Genomic DNA, 17,066 nt, shown 5'->3' with positions numbered 1-17,066 from the left:
TGAAGTGAGGCGCTGTCAGGAGAGCAGCTGAAGCTGAGCGGAGGAAAGATGACGTTGTGCCAAGTCAGAGAGCTTTCAAAGGCAGAGGAGCAAAATCTTGTATTGGATATGTTGAGAATGTGGAGCTGGATGAGAACTGGCTTAATATGGTCAGCAGACTCTATACCAGTGAGGACTCATTTTATCTCTGTTTTGTTGCCAATATTTTAAGACTCATACTTGGTTGGTTTTCATTCATATTTTAAACATTAAATGAATTTTTTTTTCACTTTTTTTTAAATTTCTGTGATCTTGAGCCTTAAAGGGACACGGAGATAGTGCTCCTGATGCAGTTCAGTAAGGAAGCAGTCACTGTAAACATGCATCCCATCAAACATCCATCAAACAACCTGACAAAACACCGACTGTGAGCTTGATCTCAGTCAGTCCTGAGCAGCACTTACATCCCAGTTAAAGACTTTGAGTCCGGAGACCACACTGTCAGCTAACCCTGACCTTCATTGTGTGTTTTTTTATCTTCGACTACAAACCTGTAAAGGCGTCGTTGGTGCGTATGCACGGTTCTGATTTTATTGAGATGCCATCATCTGTCTACAAACACACAAACCAGCCAAAGAAGTTAAAGCCTTCTTATGATTCACTTCTTGTTTTTGCTTGAAAAGGTTTAAATGTGATGACACATGGAGAGAGTGAAGAAGAAGACGAAGAAAAAAAAGCTACCAAAACTACTACTGAAACTCACAAAGACGCCTCCTGCTTCCAGAACCATTAGGAGGTGTGGCTGATCCGCAACTATATGGCTGCCATAGTGAAATGTGAGGATGTGATGGATGTTAAGAAAATACACACAACCAAACTGAAGTTTTATTCTACAGGAAATAAAGAACAACAGGTCACACATCCTTTGTTTTAAGATCAAATCTGCAAAGTTAAACAGTTAGGGATTAGCAGTGGACCAAACCACTATTAGGCCTGTGGGGGTGGTAGGGTGTCTGTTTTAAAGCCTAAAAACATTATGTGAAGGTGAAAACACAACCAGGCCGTGGAAAGGAATCCCGATAATGTCAAAGTCCGGGGAATGAAAATGCTGTACCGGTGTGTCCAGCCTGCGAGCGTCGGACACACCGGTCATATTTGTTTTAAAGGGTTCAAATCAAACTAAAAGTTTCACAGTTAAGACATCACATTTCCGACTGTGCTCCACTCCTGAGATACAAACAAACAAACACAGAAACATGCTTTATAATTTGTTCTTTACTGCGCATTATTATGTACAAGACAAATTCTCAAAAGGCAATACAAAACGAGTATCACATATCTGCATATGCTTACTGCCAGACACACCGAAACGACACAGACGACGCATCCAGCAGCACACCCAGCTCTAAGTGCCTAAGTAGCTTTATACTTATGTTTCATTTACACTGGAAAAGGATTCATAGTCGACAACACTCTACAACGCAGCGATGTATTAAACAATTTCAAACAGATGACTGTGAACGCAGCGGCAGCGCTCACTGATTATCAGCTTTTTGGGGGCGGGGTTTGGGAGATTTCTGCAGGATACTTGGAGTTGATCAAAATATCAAAAAGAGAATTCAAAAATATCAAAAGTGAAAATGAAAAAATATAATTTACACGGACGAGCCTGAAACAGGAGTGTCCACGGACCTGATTGGACGTGCTTCTCTTAAAGTAGATTTAAAAACAAAGAACAGCTCTGGATGTAATCCTCATCTCACTCTCAGACCACGGACTATTCCATTTTCCTCAAATATATCAGCATTTATACCTGCCTTATAATAAACACACACAGACACACACACACACAGTCCGGCAGCATCGTGTAGGTCCATTCTTAAGAACGAACAGAAGATTTTTTTCTGTTACTTTATCATCGTTCTGGGTAAATGAAGTGTTCTCATATAAAATAACATCTCTGTGCTCCCTTTCCTGAAATGTTTAGCGAAGTGGATTCATCCGAGTTAAAGTTAAAACGTACTGGTGTGAGGCTGCAGGTGTCTCATTCCGGCACCTCATCCCAAACTACAAATCTTTAAAAGCAACCAAACAAACAAACAAAAAAATATCCTCCTCGAGTAAGACGCGTTAACTTTCGGGGTCCTACCGTGTCATTTAGAAAACAGAAATGAAGGAGTAAAAAAAGAGCCTGCCCTCAGCTGTGGAGCTGGGCATTTTACACCAATCTAAAGCCTGAAGCTCAGGATTAAAAGATATTTGTGTGCAAACCGGTTCTGCTCCATCCTGGAGCCTTTCAGGTCCCACGGGGGGCGTGGTTTCTCTAAATCTGACCTGGCCTGTCACTGGACTATCTGGGGCATCTCGCTCCAGGCTTTGGCTTTCTTCTTGGCCAGCGCCATCCAGGGGGGCTCGTCCTGGGCCAGAGTTGTGGGAGGCAGGTTTCGCTGGGAGGGCGGCGTCTGTCCAGGAAGCCCCGGCGCTCTCAGGACGGGCTTTTCCGAGGCGGTCCTCGATGGAAATGGGGAGCAGGTGAGCGGGGGCGGAGTTTTAGAGGGAGATGACGGAGTAGCAGGAGATTTTGGAGCGTCTGGTGTTGACAGGCATCGCTGAGGAGGGTTAGGTTGTGGTGGATACTTTGCTTGGGGTGGTGGGACGTAGGGTTTGGGGGCAACACAGGGGAGGGGCTGGGATTTTAAAGGCTGAGGCGGCACTGGAGTTGGAGGAGAGAAAGGCCTTCTGGCCTCCTTGTCTGGAGACACTGACGGCTTGCTCATCTCCAAATGAGCCCCTGCGAGAAAACACACACACACGTAAACAATAAACCCGAGGAGAGACTCTGACAGAAATGTATTTTAAAGTTAAAGCTCACAGACTATTTACTTCTGACCTCTGTAAATAGTCTGAAAAACTTCAATACTAACTTCAGGCTGTTGTGCAACACCACCTTTCACCCTACACCACCCACGTGAGGCCAAAATAGTGTAGTGTTTTCTACACTGTATTGTTTATATGTGGATTTCCGCTAAGTTGTTATGTACAATCATTACAATCAGCCTCCAACACAAAGTGTTAATTATTTATCTAGTGTAGTAGCAGAGGCTGACCAGACGAGGGCAGCAGTGCATAGTGAAACAGACATTTGCTGAGGTACTGCACAAATGACAAAGGAGCCTAATGAATGGACTGTGTGTGTGTTTGCATGTGTGTGCGTGCAGACCTTTGCCTTTGGTTTCAGCTGTTTTAGTGCCTTGCTCCTTGCTTGCAGCTGAGCAGACGTATGTTGGAAGTGAAGACTTTCTCTCTTGGTCCTCCTGAAAGAGCAGCAGCAGAACAGTCACATATAGATCACGTGGTGGCGGCGTACTCTGCACGCATGCATCCTGTTTTTGTGCGTCTCTGTAAGTCTACCTTCTTGACAGTGATCTCCTCCAGTGAGTTTTCCTTATAGATCTTCTGCTTCTGTTTGGCCACAGAGATCCAGCTGGGAGGATCAGATCCAATAGAAACAGCGCGGCCCGCAACTGAATCTAAATTAACAACACACACAGTTGTTACGCCACAGGCTGGCTCGCGAGCTGCTTTCTTACACTTGTCGAGTTCAGGATTGTTACGCTCGAGCAGATTAATACGGCGAGGCTGCGCAGCGCTCCTGTGATCTTGTCCGTGAGCAGTTCGAGTGGTCTTTAGTCTGAGCCGTGGCCATGTTTAAAATGAACATCCACCACTGACACAGTGTGTACATGACAGAAGCAAAGAAGAAGCATGATAATTCCTCTTTAAGTAAAGATGAACGTGGACACACACCTGAGACGCGCTTCAGTTTCCCTCCACTGTCAGCTTGAACCTCTGGCTTCTTAGGCAGCGCAGGTTTGATGCTGACCGGTGGACAGATGGAGGGCTTAACACTGACTGGCTGCGGGGAGTCAACTTTAGAGCTGGGTGGCTGAGTTTGTGACTCAGTCGGAGGCTAAAGGATAATAAATAAAACACAAATAATACATTTGACATGAATTTAAGCTTAAAGTTTCAGGTTTCCAGCATCATGTTTGAGAGGTAAGAAGTTCAGAGTGTCCTAGAAACCCTTAAAAAGCTTTTCAATCACCTCTGTGTTTTCCTCCTCTGAGCTGAAGCGCAGCAGAGCCGAAGTCTTCCTCAGCCGAACTCCGAAGGGATTGTCCGGGTTTCCCTCTACAATCACTGAGCTCTCTGCAGGTGGCAGCGTAGGAAAAAGTGGTTATAATTTACCCTCCTGTGATACAGATTAGGACACTTCAGACAGCAAACATCCAGTGTTTGCAAGGTTCACTTTAAAGCATACACAGCATGCACGTGCTAGTCCAGTAAAATCAGCCTCGTCTAAACACAACCAAAGTGGATCCTGTCCCTGCAGAAAACGGCTTCATCATCTACCATCACACACGTTCAGCGCTCTTACCTTCAATGCTCGCAGAAGTAGAGATCTTGGGTGGAGCCGTTGTCACACTGCTTTGTGGTTTGGCGGTTTTTACCCTACTGGGGCTCAGCACCAACTCGACCTTTGGTGAAGTCGCCGGTTCTGCTTTCGTGACCGAATCCTCGGTCACAGTCTCCAGCTCCTCGCAGCTGGATGGTGCGACAGCAAAGGGGGAGGAGACAGAAGCGGGTGGGGAAGGAGGAGGGTTCAGACTTTGTGATCTCTGCCAGGCGGGAGCGATCGTGAAGCGGACTTTAGTCTGATCGGGGCTGCAGGGCGGCTGGCTTGTCTTTTCCTCAGCAGGTGCAGGAGATGCAGCGTCTTGATGCGTTTCTTCTCCTTCTTCCTCCTCCACACCGTTAGCTTCCTCTTTATCTGCAGAGGTGGACTCTGTGTCATATGAAGCCGCCTCACTGGCGCTGTCACTGGAATCTGCAGCAGCTGGAGGCAGCTGGAATAAAGACGTAGCTTTTTCTGAGCTGGGAGAAACTAGATTTATGTGGACGATCGCTGTGCTGGTCTTGGTGGGACTCCTGGCCTCGCTCTTTGGTGACTGCAGGGACAAAGGAGAAGGCTCGGGGGAGCCGTCATCTTGTTCTGCGGCTTCACTCGGACCCTCCTCCATCTGTTTGGTGTCTGACTGCGGCGTTGCTTCCTCGCTCTCCAGCTCCTGTTCGCTTTGATCTGCATCACTCTGGCTCGCTCCCACGCCTTTCTCAGATTGGTCTAACCCCACGCTGAGGTCAGCCCCCTCCTCTACTGTGTCTTCTCCCTCTTCAGTCTCATCTCCAGAGTTTTGGTTGAAATCTTGCTCCTTCTGCTCCGTGGTGAGTCCTTGATTGCTCATATCTGCTGGGATTTGATCATCATCTTTGAGTTTTACAGCGCACACGGCGTCACCTTCAAGCGCCACACCTTCATCCGCCTCCTGCGTCACCACTTGAATTTCTTCACCCGGCGTATCCGGAAGCATCTCAGGCATCTCTTCTGCGCCTCTCTCCTCTCCTTCCACTGCTTCCTCTGCCTCCTCCACTTCTGTCCTTTCAGTCGTCTCGACTTCCTCATCCTCTTCCCTCATCTCCCGCCCTTCCTCCTCCTCCTCCATTTCAGACTTCTTCTCCAGCTTGATTGCCTCCTCCTCGTCCCCTCCCTCACTCTCCCCATCTTCTTGTTCCACGTTGTCGTCACCTGCCTGGCTGATAGTTTGGGATGAGAGCACGCTGTCGTCCTCTTCAGGCTTGACTTCTACTGCCTGCTCTTCTCCTTCCTCCTCATCCTAGCAAGTGAAAAAAAAGGGGGGAAAAAAAGGGGAATGTGACTGTGGCTAAATGGCATGAAAGAGATTTAAGAAAACATGATCACATCCATCCATTCGCTTCCGCTTATCCTTTTTAAGGGTCACGAGGGGAGCGGGAGCCTATCCCAGCTGCCTTAGGGCGAGAGGCAGGATACACCCTGGACAGGTCGCCAGTCTGTCGCAGGGCTAACACACAAACACAGACAACCATTTACACTCACATTCATACCTATGGGCAATTTAGAATTTCCAATTAACCTATCCCAACTAATTGCATGTCTTTGGACTGTGGGAGGAAGCCAGAGGACCCAGAGAGAACCCACGCAAACACAGGGAGAACATGCACAGAAAGACCCTGGCCTGATGGTGGAATTGAACTCAGAACCTGTGAGGCAACAGTGCTAACCACTGTACCACCGCGCTGCCCAAGAAAAAACCCAAAAAAACCATGATCATGTTAAATTGTTTTCTTGCATCTACCTTTTTTTTTTCCATTTCCTGAGAGAAACTAAACTGAATAAAAAGCGAAAGTTGCAATTAAATAAAAATGTTCTAAAAATGAGAAAATAATAACTCTACGCCTCTATCATATCTGAAAGAGCTTTCAGTGACAAATGTCTTTCTGATAAAGCTTTTAGTTAATGCTGGATCAGGCTAATCTCTCATTTCTTTAAAAATCGAAATTCAATTTAACCTTATTTAGATTTTTAAAAATAAAGTGGATGAACTTTTTTTTTTTTTTTTATTATAAATCTGTGTTCCCTCATTTTCTCCATCCGTGGAACATTCATATCTCATGTGAGTCTTATTCTAGTTTTGGACCATGTCTGCATTTGTAGCTTCACATCATATGCTTCCCTTTGTTCCTGCCACAGTGCGCGTTGGCTGACATATAAACTGCCTAATATATGAAGACACTCACGAAGCAGCGTCAGAGGAGTTTAGGGTAAGTGAGGAAGGCATGGGGCCTTTTATCTTCCACACAAAATCCATTTAAAATGTCAAATAACCAAAGATTCATACATCAGATTGAATAAATCTCTCCACAGCTGGTTCTTCCTCCTCCTCTGTTTCTTCCTCAGCATCCACTCCTCCTCCTTCTTCTTCCTGCCACAAGGAAGTGACAACCTGCTCCTCTTCCTTCGTGGTCTGATCTGACAGCATGGAGCACGAGGGAGCAGCCTGAGAACTGAGGGACTCATCCACCTCTTCCTCTTCTTCCTTAACCTCCTCTCCTTCTTCCATTTCTACCTCTTCTTCCTCCTTTTCTTTGACCTCTTCCTCCTTCATCTCCAGGACGGCGCCCTCAGTTTTCATATCAAGCGAGGCAGACACGAGGGGTGTCTTCAAAGAGCTCAGCACCTCCTGTAAGAAGGAGTTCTCCTCCTCCCCGTGGTTCTGGACCCCATCTTCTTCACTTTCAGATGCAGAGTCACTTACATCCTTACTCTCCGCTGCACTGGAAGCCATGCTTGTGTCCGTCAAGCCAGAAGGGGGCTCTGGTGTGGCCCTAGAAGCAGAAATCAAGAGATAAGATAAAACAAACCAAGCTACACTCCTGGGAGGGGAAAACCAAAAGGAAACCATTTCTATTCACCTGGGACTATCCAGAGAGGAGGCGCTCGAGCTGAGCTTGGAGGAGGGCAGGGGCTGGCTGTCGGAGTCTTCTTCCTCCGAGTGACTTGGCTCAGGAGGACAGGAAGTGTCCGGGCCGTGAGAAACATCCTGTTCGGTTTCGGACTCATCTTCTCCCTCCTCCTCATCTCCCAACAGGGATTGTATGGAATGTTGTGGTTGATCCGTCTCCTCGCTCTCCTCGCTCTCCTCCTCCTCCTCATTTTCCTCCCTCTCAACTTCTGGTTTCAGCAGAACATCAGCCACTTATGAATCAAACACACAAAAAAGTGTCATCTTATCATCAGACTTATAAGTAACAAGTATATGGAAGCTGATAGCAGCCAATATAAAACGTAACCACTTCATTATTATTTGTGTGAATTATCTGTAAAAAATAATAATAATTATAAATAAATATAATGAATATTAAATAACTTTGTAAAAGAAATAAAAAAGTAAAGTTATATTCATGACTGATTTTCTATTATTCAACTGTTGCAATTAAAATTATTTTCACTAAAATGTGTGTCTGGTTTCTTGTAAGGTTATACAGTAGTTAAAATTACTCACAGTAGAATTATATCTTTGTTTCCTGTAAAAACCTGATTTGTTCTCCCCTTATTCTTGTGTTTAAGTGTACGTAAATATAATTGCATTGTAATTTCACATAAAATACAGTGATACTCCATTTAATTACAGTGTTACCAAAATAACTTAAACAAATACATATATGTATCTTTCGCACTCATGTGGACTATAACCCTTCTATTTGATTAAATACTTTTGTTTTAATATTGGCATTCACAAGCTTCCGTACTGGCAAACTAGGGGCTTTGTGCGCACACCTTCTGCCTCCTGCTGGTCTTGCAGCGGTGTGGAGGTCGTCAGCTTCGCCTCCACCTCAGACTCTTGCCCTGCTTTCCCCTCTGTTCGCTGCACAGAAACGAGACATTTGTGGTGACATCAGCATCATCAATCGCCAATGAACAGTCAGCTAAGCAGTCCTAGAAAACTGTAGCAGCATACATGTGATAACATCCAATACAGCAACAGCTCTCATGAATTTGTATCAGTAAAAATCACTTTTTTTCTCAGCGTAACTTCTTTGAAAAGTTTGAATGACTGAGAAGGACGAACGCCTGTGCAGACAGGACCACCTGACCCGTTCTCTGGCTGCTGTACTTTTCGGCACTCACTTTCAGTTTAACCTCCATATAAAAAGGTTTTTAGATAATGTGGGGAAACTATTGACTAATCACTTTGATTGTCCCACTGTTTAGGTTTCTTTTTTATAGTTGGGGAATTACTTTGTTAGGTCCAGTTTTATCACAAAACAGAGACTCTACGCAATGAGAGCCACGCCATGAAAAGCTATAAAGATCCATTTAAAGTAATGGGAGTATTAGTGTTTATTCATGCTAGAGCTTTTGTTCCCCCTCTTACACTGGCAGGTCTCCTCCTGGCTTTTTGCCTCAGGGCCAGCTTGTGCTTGGCTGCAGAGTTATCCAGACAGACAAAAGGACTGGCCGGCTGGCTGAAGTCTCCTGGAACCACCAGGGGGCTCACTGCTCTGCTGGAGGCTGCGCAGGACAGCTGGGAAGACAGGAAACACTCATTTAGCATTTAGCAACACTCAACCAGGAGAGATCTCTGGGGACAGAATTTGACCATCCATCCAATTGTCCATCCCCCCAAGTGGGACGGCTCCAAATAGAGGTGGTCAACTCTCAGACATCAGCCACACTTGTAAGAAGCTTAAAAGCACAAACATTGAAAAATCCCCCAAGGATGCAAACAAGTAGCCAGAGACTGAGCAAGAGAGGGGGAGTCCAGCTGTACAAACATGAGCAGTCCTTATCTGCAGAACCAACATTAGTCTGTCATCACAGAAACTTACCTTTTCACTTATTTCAACACAAAACCCACAAAAACACTGCTCTTCTTCCACTAAACACACACACACACACACACACAGTTTAACACTGCAACACACGCTACATGCTAATGTCTGTCTGCATCTGTTAGACTGTAAAATACCATTTCATAGTTTTCATTCTGCATGTAAACCAAAAACTGTGTTGTATGAACACATGGTTTGTTTTATGATCTAACTGAAATTACCCTTAAAACATATTCATGAAATATCGCATAACACAGTACTTCTTTAACAATATATAGGTTTCCCTCTGTGTGTGTGTGTGTGTGTGTGTGTGTGTGTGTGTGTGTGTGTGTGTGTGTGTGTGTGTGTGTGTGTTGGAGAGGCAGACTCTTAATGCTTTAACTACAAGCAGACATGCTGACTGCCAAAGAAACCATTGGAATGCACTCTGAACACTCAAAACACACACACACACACACACACACACACACACACACACACACACACACACGGTCAGTGGAATAACATGTACTGTGGCTGGAGAAAAGAAAAAGAAGGTCAGAGAGAAGGAAAGGGGGAAAGCAACATACAGAGGAAGAAGAGGTCAAGCTGCAGACTTCCATTTAAGGTTTGAAGAGAAGCTGGAGGATTGGTTATGACCACACCCAAACACACACACACACACACACACACACACACACACACACACACACACACACACACAAGCCCATCTTCCACTATCACAGACGGCACATGACAACTATTTCCTGTGCTGCAGATATGTGTTGAACATAAGCCTCTCCATTTATGTCCGTACAGGATTTAAAAAACACGACACTGAAAGAAGTAAACAGCCAATCACGTTCCAGTCTCCATGGTGAGAAAGGATGCTGAGCCAATGTTATGTCTGAAGCACCGTTTCATCACCGAGTCTCAAACAGTGACTCACAATTAAAAAACACTGATTCCTTAAACCTGCAATAAGTGATACACTGTAACCTTATATGTTAGTATCCATTCGTTTCCAATTGGCAACCTGATGTTATATCCAGTATTGATTCTCCTTTTAATTCATGTAGATCTCATCTAATAACAATAAAGATTATACTGTTAATCAGCTGGTTGCTAACTCTGTCAGTGTTCACTTACATAATAGGTGGCTTCATATACATGGCACTAATGGAACCTTTGAGGATGCTGGGAAACCTTGGGTCCTGCTTTGACACGTACCGCCTAACTAAGCACTGCTGCAGACCATGTGCAGCCTTTCATGCAAACAGTATTCCCTGATGGCTGTGAGCCCTTCCAGCGGGATAAAGGACCCTGCCACGAAGCAAATATAGTTCAGGAATGGTTTAAGAAGCACAACGACGAGTTTGAGGTGTTGATTTTGCCTCTAAATCCACTTAAGCATCTGTGGGATGTGCTGACCAGACAAGTTCATCGTGGTGCCAGATACCACAGCACAGTTTCAGGGGTCTAGTGGTTCCTCGATGGGTTAGGACTGTTTTGGAAGAAAACAGGGGACCAAAACAATATTAGACAGGTGATTATGATGTTATGTCTGATCTATGGACAATCTGGCTTCTTTATGCAACTAGCAGAGTCGCCCCCTGCTGGGATCTGGAAGTATTACAGACATTTGTGTGCCGGCTTCACTTTACAACACAATGGAAACAATAAACTCAGGAGATGATTCTCAGATCATCTCATTCTCAAACGATGTTCTTTGTCTTACACACAGTTTGATCATCCACTGCTAATAGAAACAGGCAGTCTGAACTCCTCTAATGACCAACTTATATCCACAAACTACAGACAAGTATGTGTGAAAAGATGACAAAGTCTGCACTCTTTATATTTACTGTAAATGCATTTAACACTGGCTGACCTAGACCTAAGTCTCCACAGTGACGTATGCTGACAGCGATGGTGTGAGTCAAAGCCTGGATTGTTGCAAATAAATCAAATTCATTTTCTAAATAAAGCCTGGGGGAAAAAAAAACAAAAAAGAAAACAAAAACAACAAAAAACCCCACAATCAAGTAAACAATTGATGTCTTAGTGAATTCTCAGTGGATGGATAAACTGCACAAAGTGCCACTGTAAGTGCAGTCTATCCTTGACCACATTCCTGTGTGTGGAATTGACTTTAAAGGGGATATTTTCAGGGTTTTGTGTGCCTGTCATTGTAGCCAGCCATTTGTGGCTCTTTCCAGTGGGAGAATGACCAAAACCCGCCTGAAACTGCTAAAAGTACACTATCATTAAAGGCTCCTTTGTCATAGTTTGCTGACTGTGCTTCTAGGCCATATTATAGTCAGTGAGACTAATTGGATAGCTGATGTTCTCGGGACATTTGCCTTATCGTGAACTGGCACTGTGATTCTCTGGATCCATAAAAAGGACTCATTTGAAATTATTGTTAGGGAGAATATGAGGCATTCTGGGTAACACTGGTTAAACCGCAGGGTCAGGAGGACGACAATTTAAGGATACAAAAAAGAGAAAGCTGAAACAAAAAGACTAAAAGCAACAGAGGGGAAAAAAAGAGCGGCAAAGAGCGGGAACATAGGGAAAGATGTCACTTTGCATGAAGGGGCTTTTATTTAGAACCAAGAGCAGCGTTTTAGTGATTAGACGGGATCATGAGATTTGTTCTCCGCCACAGTCACATGAGGAGCAATCGCACACAGCTCCAACACATCCACAAAGATTCCTCCTGGCTTTTACAAATCACATCGATCTTACTTGAATCGCTGTTTTGGTTGTAATGCCACACGCAGGACGCGGTGCAGATCGTAAAGCATCGCAGCGTGGAAGTTCACTCGTCGGTAAACGTGTCGGTTGTGAATGGAACAAAGCATGAAATAAACAATGCAGTATCTTAGTTTTCGTTGCGCTGACGCTTACCCGGTCCTCATCGCTGTCTATTCCCTCCAGACTGATGGAACTGTTCGCCTGAGCCTGATTCTGGGAGACGCACCAAGAACAAGGAGAAGAATGTTAGGAGCCAAACTCAGGGGCACTAACAGAAGGAAGGCATCATTGAAAGCATGTCTTTATCAAGACCGTGTGAACTGTTGTGTATTCTGGTGGGCTGCAGGGTAGGCCGTCATCCTCAGACATGGTCGCAGGATCTTCTGCCCTCTTCACACACATCAGAGACGGTGGAGAGCCCAGTTTGATGGCCTGCTTCAGCTGAAGCTACAGAGGAGGGGGAAAAAAAAGCACATTTATGACAGCAGGGTTAGTGCGTGCACGTTTCAGGCATGTGCTCACCTGTTTGTTTTATAAGGAAGTGAAGGTGTTTATCATTACTTACAGTTGGGGAAACACCATATCTGAGACCCTGTTTAATAAACTACAGCTCTGTATGAAAGACTAACAATGGCGTGTTTGAGTACATGCTTATTGAGCATTACAGCTGTTTGCAGGGGGAAAAGATCTTTACTGTGGTGGAATATGACTAACAGGGAATGACCAGTGAGGACTCATAGCTGGGCACTCGACAGAGAAGCGAAAGCCCTTTGAAAGTGATTGTGTATCTGTGTGTGTAGCTGGTATCGCAGAAACTCAAACAGTCTTTATCTGCGTGCTTCCCTGTAACAGTCAGTCAAGGACTCATTTACTCAGTTTCACAGCACAGGACAATACAGCTTTTCTGTAGCAGGGCTGGACACTGACACGCACCAACACACACAGACACACACGGACACACAATACAAGTTTCTTGATAAAGTCACAAAGAATCTGCTGTTCTAAATGTTTCTATTTTAACATCGTCAGCTTATATACTGGAAGCTGTTTGTGGGTGGAAGCTAAAATTAATCTGAAATGTAGTTTTTTAATTTAAATGTGCGTGAAAATGTGCTTAAAGGGAGGGTTCACCTCAAAAACCACATTCATGCATTTCTCCCTTTTAGCACTGGTTTGCCCATATCAGCTGTACACATGTCTGCTCCCTGTTGAATATAATGGAACTAACTGACACTTGCACAAAGATTCTCGTGAGCATTTACCCTTCTATTAAACTGCACCTGCCAATCATATCACTCTGCTCATGATGCTAGCTGCGGTGTGACAGGGTGGACATCCTCAAATTCATCCTCCGCTCCGCTGTAATTGTAATAGTGCACTGGTAGTCTAAAGGTCCAACACAGAGCACAGCAGAGCTCCACCTGAATGTAGTAGCTGTGTACTGTCACCAGGGGGCAGCATCAAAAATATGTTGAACCAGTGGTTAGTGTGTTACAGTTGTTAGTGTTTGCCCTTTAGCCACAATCCACAGAAGACAAAAGTCTTTGTAGTGGAGTGAAAATTGTCCACTTGTCGGGCCACAGACAGTGTAAAAGATGGAGACACTGTAGCTGCAAAGTTGCATTTTCTTTAACGGCCACCAGGGGGTGATAGCTGTGGTTGCTCCTGTATACACCAATGAGAAATCGGCTGTCAGCCGTGACCACAGGAAACGATTTCCTCATAGGTTTATTGGACCACGTTACTAGTTTTGGGTAAGAGTGAGCAAAATTTTAAACTCACTGACAGAAAGGAAGATGATCCAACGTTAATGACTTCTGATAGACATGTTACTAGCCTGTGAGCTTCCTGGTCAGATTTACCCCTCGACTGCAACATCCAGCTTCAAAACACCAAAGAAGGCAACGTTGAAACATAACACAACTTCATAAAGCAGTGGCTGACCTCACAGCAGCTACACCTGTCTTTTATATCATCTCAGTTGGCCAGTGTCCTGTTTTTGTGTGGCTTTTTTGGTAGGACAGGATGCAATTGCATCTTTGTAGCTTCTGTATTGTCTGAATTCCTATACTTGAAGAGCTATACTACTGGACAACAAACACAGGCCCAAAAACGCCATCAAATGGAATTTTTTTCTATCTGAAGCTTTCTGGACCGGTCACAGCGGCAACACCCTTGTTTAGTGAGTTACTACATGACAGTCACTCTCCTGTGCATCATGTTAATGGCCTTGTAGTGTATCGATCCTTACATAATGTGTTTATTTTTGGCTCTGGAATGGCCTCATTCTGCTTATCAAACAGGCAGCACAGCTCACAGCGAGGATTAAGGTCAGGAAATCTCCATCAGATTGTTTTTCCACAGTAAATTCACTTTATGGAAATCAATCTATTAGCAACTTGCATCTCGCCAACATATCTGTGGCTGTTTTGCCTGAAAACTCTTGGATTTGATTATCAGACACTCTGCCCGTGTCCGTTACACACTTTCTGATCTACAAAGGAGCCCAAATCAAACACTTCCTCTGTTTTATTTTAGCTTACAGGAGAAAGCGTTTCTTTTTAGCAAAAATCGCTTAAAGGAGTTGTTTGAGTCTCACTCCTCTGTAGCTCAGCGGAGCCGTTTCATTGGCATCAGTCTCATGTCTTCCCCTTTTAGCCCACTATTGTGACAGATACTCTTTCTATCTGTCTGCAGTTCTTCTCATCACGCGGTCCTTTCATTTTGCTTTGACAGAACTTTAATCTCTATTTGTGAAATGCATCAGTTCCGCCTGTCCAAACCGCTGCGTTTATCACATTACACATGGATCAAAACTTGTGTGTAAAACGTCAAAGCTTATTTAATGCCACTTATTACTCGTAATCCCACAGGCTTAATATATAGCAGATCTGCTGGCAGCACTTTGTTCAGTGCCCTGGGGCATAGAAGTGCTCACTCCCAAACACACTTAAATGTGTCAGACTGTGAATCTTTATTTGTTTATTATTCCTTAATAACCCCTGTAGTCAAAGGTCAAGGGGTCGGGGGTCTCTGGTGTACTAGACCTGAGAGGACTTTAACTTTAACATGTTTATCTTTGATCCGGTAACTGTGTTTGTGTGTGCATACCTGGAGTGATTTCACCTTCCCATGAATGCTGTCCTGCGATGCCCCCAGAGCCTCGTTCGCCTCCGATGAGTCAGAAACAAACACGGAGTCATGTGACAAAGCCTTGCCTCCCAGACTGATCTTCGACCTTTGGGAAACAGGAAGACGAAGAAATAAACACAGCACAGAGTGATGTTTCACAGCTTCTATAACAAGACAGGTAGAAGAAAAAAAAGAACCAGATGGCGGATCACGACATACAACAAATACCATAAACTACCCATGCAGAGTGTTTGGAATGTGTCGTATAAAAATATATATCAACTGAAAAGACACTTGTAGTTTTTTAAGTGATGGTTTGTTGTCTCCCAGTAATTAGGATGATGATCAGAGAAATCAGTAAAATGTAACTAGATATTTCCTGTGACAGACTGAGACAAAGCAGGAAGTGGCACCGCTTAGGAAAACAAAGAAATTCAGGACTTTTCCACAGGAAAACACACATTCTTCTAATTGTCACAAAAACAGGAAGCGCTGAGCCTTCGCTGAGGTGAGTTTGACAGAGCAGGAGATGGATGTTAAAACACAACCTTCCTTTTTTAAATGCGCTCATGAGAGACGTTATTGACCTGAATGGATGGATGAGCTCCAACAACGTGAGCAGAAATATATCATATCAGCCAGGAGTAGAAAAAACTGTCTAAAACTGAGTGTTCGGAGCATTCTGAAGCCTTTTGGCTCACAGGGTTTACTTTAAATGGTAAATGGTCTGTATTTGTATAGCGCTTTACTAGTCCCTAAGAACCCCAAAGCGCTTTACACAACCAGTCATCCCCCCATTCACACACTGGTGATGGCAAGCTACATTGTAGCCACAGCCACGCTGGGGCGCACTGACAGAGGCGAGGCTGCCGGACACTGGCGCCACCAGTAGGCAACGGGTGAAGTGTCTTGCCCAAGACTGAGACTCAGGTTGACCTAATTATTTGAAATGTTGGTCCATGCTTAAAGTGTGTAAAATCTCACCATTGGATGTCATTAGACTAAAAATCGCAATCAACTGAATTTTGTCTTTATCCTGTTTTCCTTCTCTCACCCCAACCAATCACAGCAGATGGCCCCGCCCCTTCCTGAGCCTGGTTCTGTTGGAAGTTCCTTCCTGTTAAAAGGGAGTTTTTCCTTCCCACTGTCGCCAAAGTGCTTGCTCATAGGGGGTCATATGATTGTTGGGTTTTTCTGTTTCTGCATGTATTATTGAAGGGTCTACCTTACAATACGAAGCACCTTGAGGCGACTGTTGTGATTTGGCGCTGTATAAATAAAACTGAATTTTATTTTCCTACTCCTTCCAGTTCTCCCAGTTCATGGAGAGAAATTTGCCTCAAAAGGGTTGCAGATGATTATGATATGATCCACAAGCATAAAGTAAGATTTAGAAATGTGTACAATGATTTGTGTGTAAGGACTCACACCCACACACAAATATGAAGCAGTCTGAGGACACGTAAAACTATTTTACAAATGCGTCCATCCAAACCTGAAAAAACACTGAACATTTATGCACAATTTATCAAGTTCATGAATCCGGAACAGATTAATCCAAGTTTATCAATTTGTTGGAAGATATATGATGCACACTACTCAATGTATATTTACGAGTATTTACAACCGACTGTAGCTTTAATACGAAGATATGACAAAATGAGCATATAATAAATAAGTAGAGACGTGACAGGTTTTAGTTGAGCTCTGTGTACTTTCGTCAGATTGTAAATAAAAGCATTTCATTCAGCACACGTGTGCGATCTTACCCAGAGCCTTTATCCTTCTCTGCTCGAGTGAGTGTGTTGCTCTCTGATGCTTTGCTGACATTGTCACTCGACTGGCTGGCTTTAAGGCTCGCGTCCGCTCCTGCAGCTGATGGATCCTTTCTCTTCTTCCTGGCGAAGAACCTTTTAAACGTTTGGAACTTGGACTTTTTCTTTCCT

The 17,066-nt window shown here is 44.2% G+C and overlaps 1 protein-coding gene across 8 annotated transcripts in view; it reads right to left on the bottom strand.

The window, feature by feature from the left end:
• Positions 1 to 851: 851 nt before the first annotated feature.
• The window catches only part of zgc:66433 (uncharacterized protein LOC321250 homolog), a 47,424-nt gene continuing 31,209 nt past the window's right edge, over positions 852 to 17,066 (bottom strand). For all 8 annotated transcript variants that reach the window (XM_040015175.1, XM_040015174.1, XM_040015179.1 and 5 more), the window contains exons 3-16: positions 16,890 to 17,064; positions 15,100 to 15,226; positions 12,301 to 12,435; positions 12,142 to 12,201; positions 8,793 to 8,942; positions 8,195 to 8,282; positions 7,330 to 7,615; positions 6,756 to 7,242; positions 4,418 to 5,711; positions 4,085 to 4,188; positions 3,787 to 3,949; positions 3,391 to 3,509; positions 3,200 to 3,293; positions 852 to 2,770 (exon numbers count right to left, since the gene is read on the bottom strand). In XM_040015175.1, coding sequence (XP_039871109.1) covers positions 2,322 to 2,770; positions 3,200 to 3,293; positions 3,391 to 3,509; positions 3,787 to 3,949; positions 4,085 to 4,188; positions 4,418 to 5,711; positions 6,756 to 7,242; positions 7,330 to 7,615; positions 8,195 to 8,282; positions 8,793 to 8,942; positions 12,142 to 12,201; positions 12,301 to 12,435; positions 15,100 to 15,226; positions 16,890 to 17,064 — 3,731 coding nt within the window. In that variant the 3' untranslated portion in view covers positions 852 to 2,321. The remainder of the gene's footprint in view (positions 2,771 to 3,199; positions 3,294 to 3,390; positions 3,510 to 3,786; positions 3,950 to 4,084; positions 4,189 to 4,417; positions 5,712 to 6,755; positions 7,243 to 7,329; positions 7,616 to 8,194; positions 8,283 to 8,792; positions 8,943 to 12,141; positions 12,202 to 12,300; positions 12,436 to 15,099; positions 15,227 to 16,889; positions 17,065 to 17,066) is intronic.

This window comes from Simochromis diagramma, unplaced genomic scaffold (genome assembly GCF_900408965.1).
Source record: "Simochromis diagramma unplaced genomic scaffold, fSimDia1.1 OVJJ01000685.1, whole genome shotgun sequence".
NCBI lineage: Eukaryota > Metazoa > Chordata > Actinopteri > Cichliformes > Cichlidae > Simochromis > Simochromis diagramma.
The sequence above is the reverse complement of the archived record's forward strand: the minus strand, read 5'-3'. Positions and strand labels throughout refer to the sequence as shown.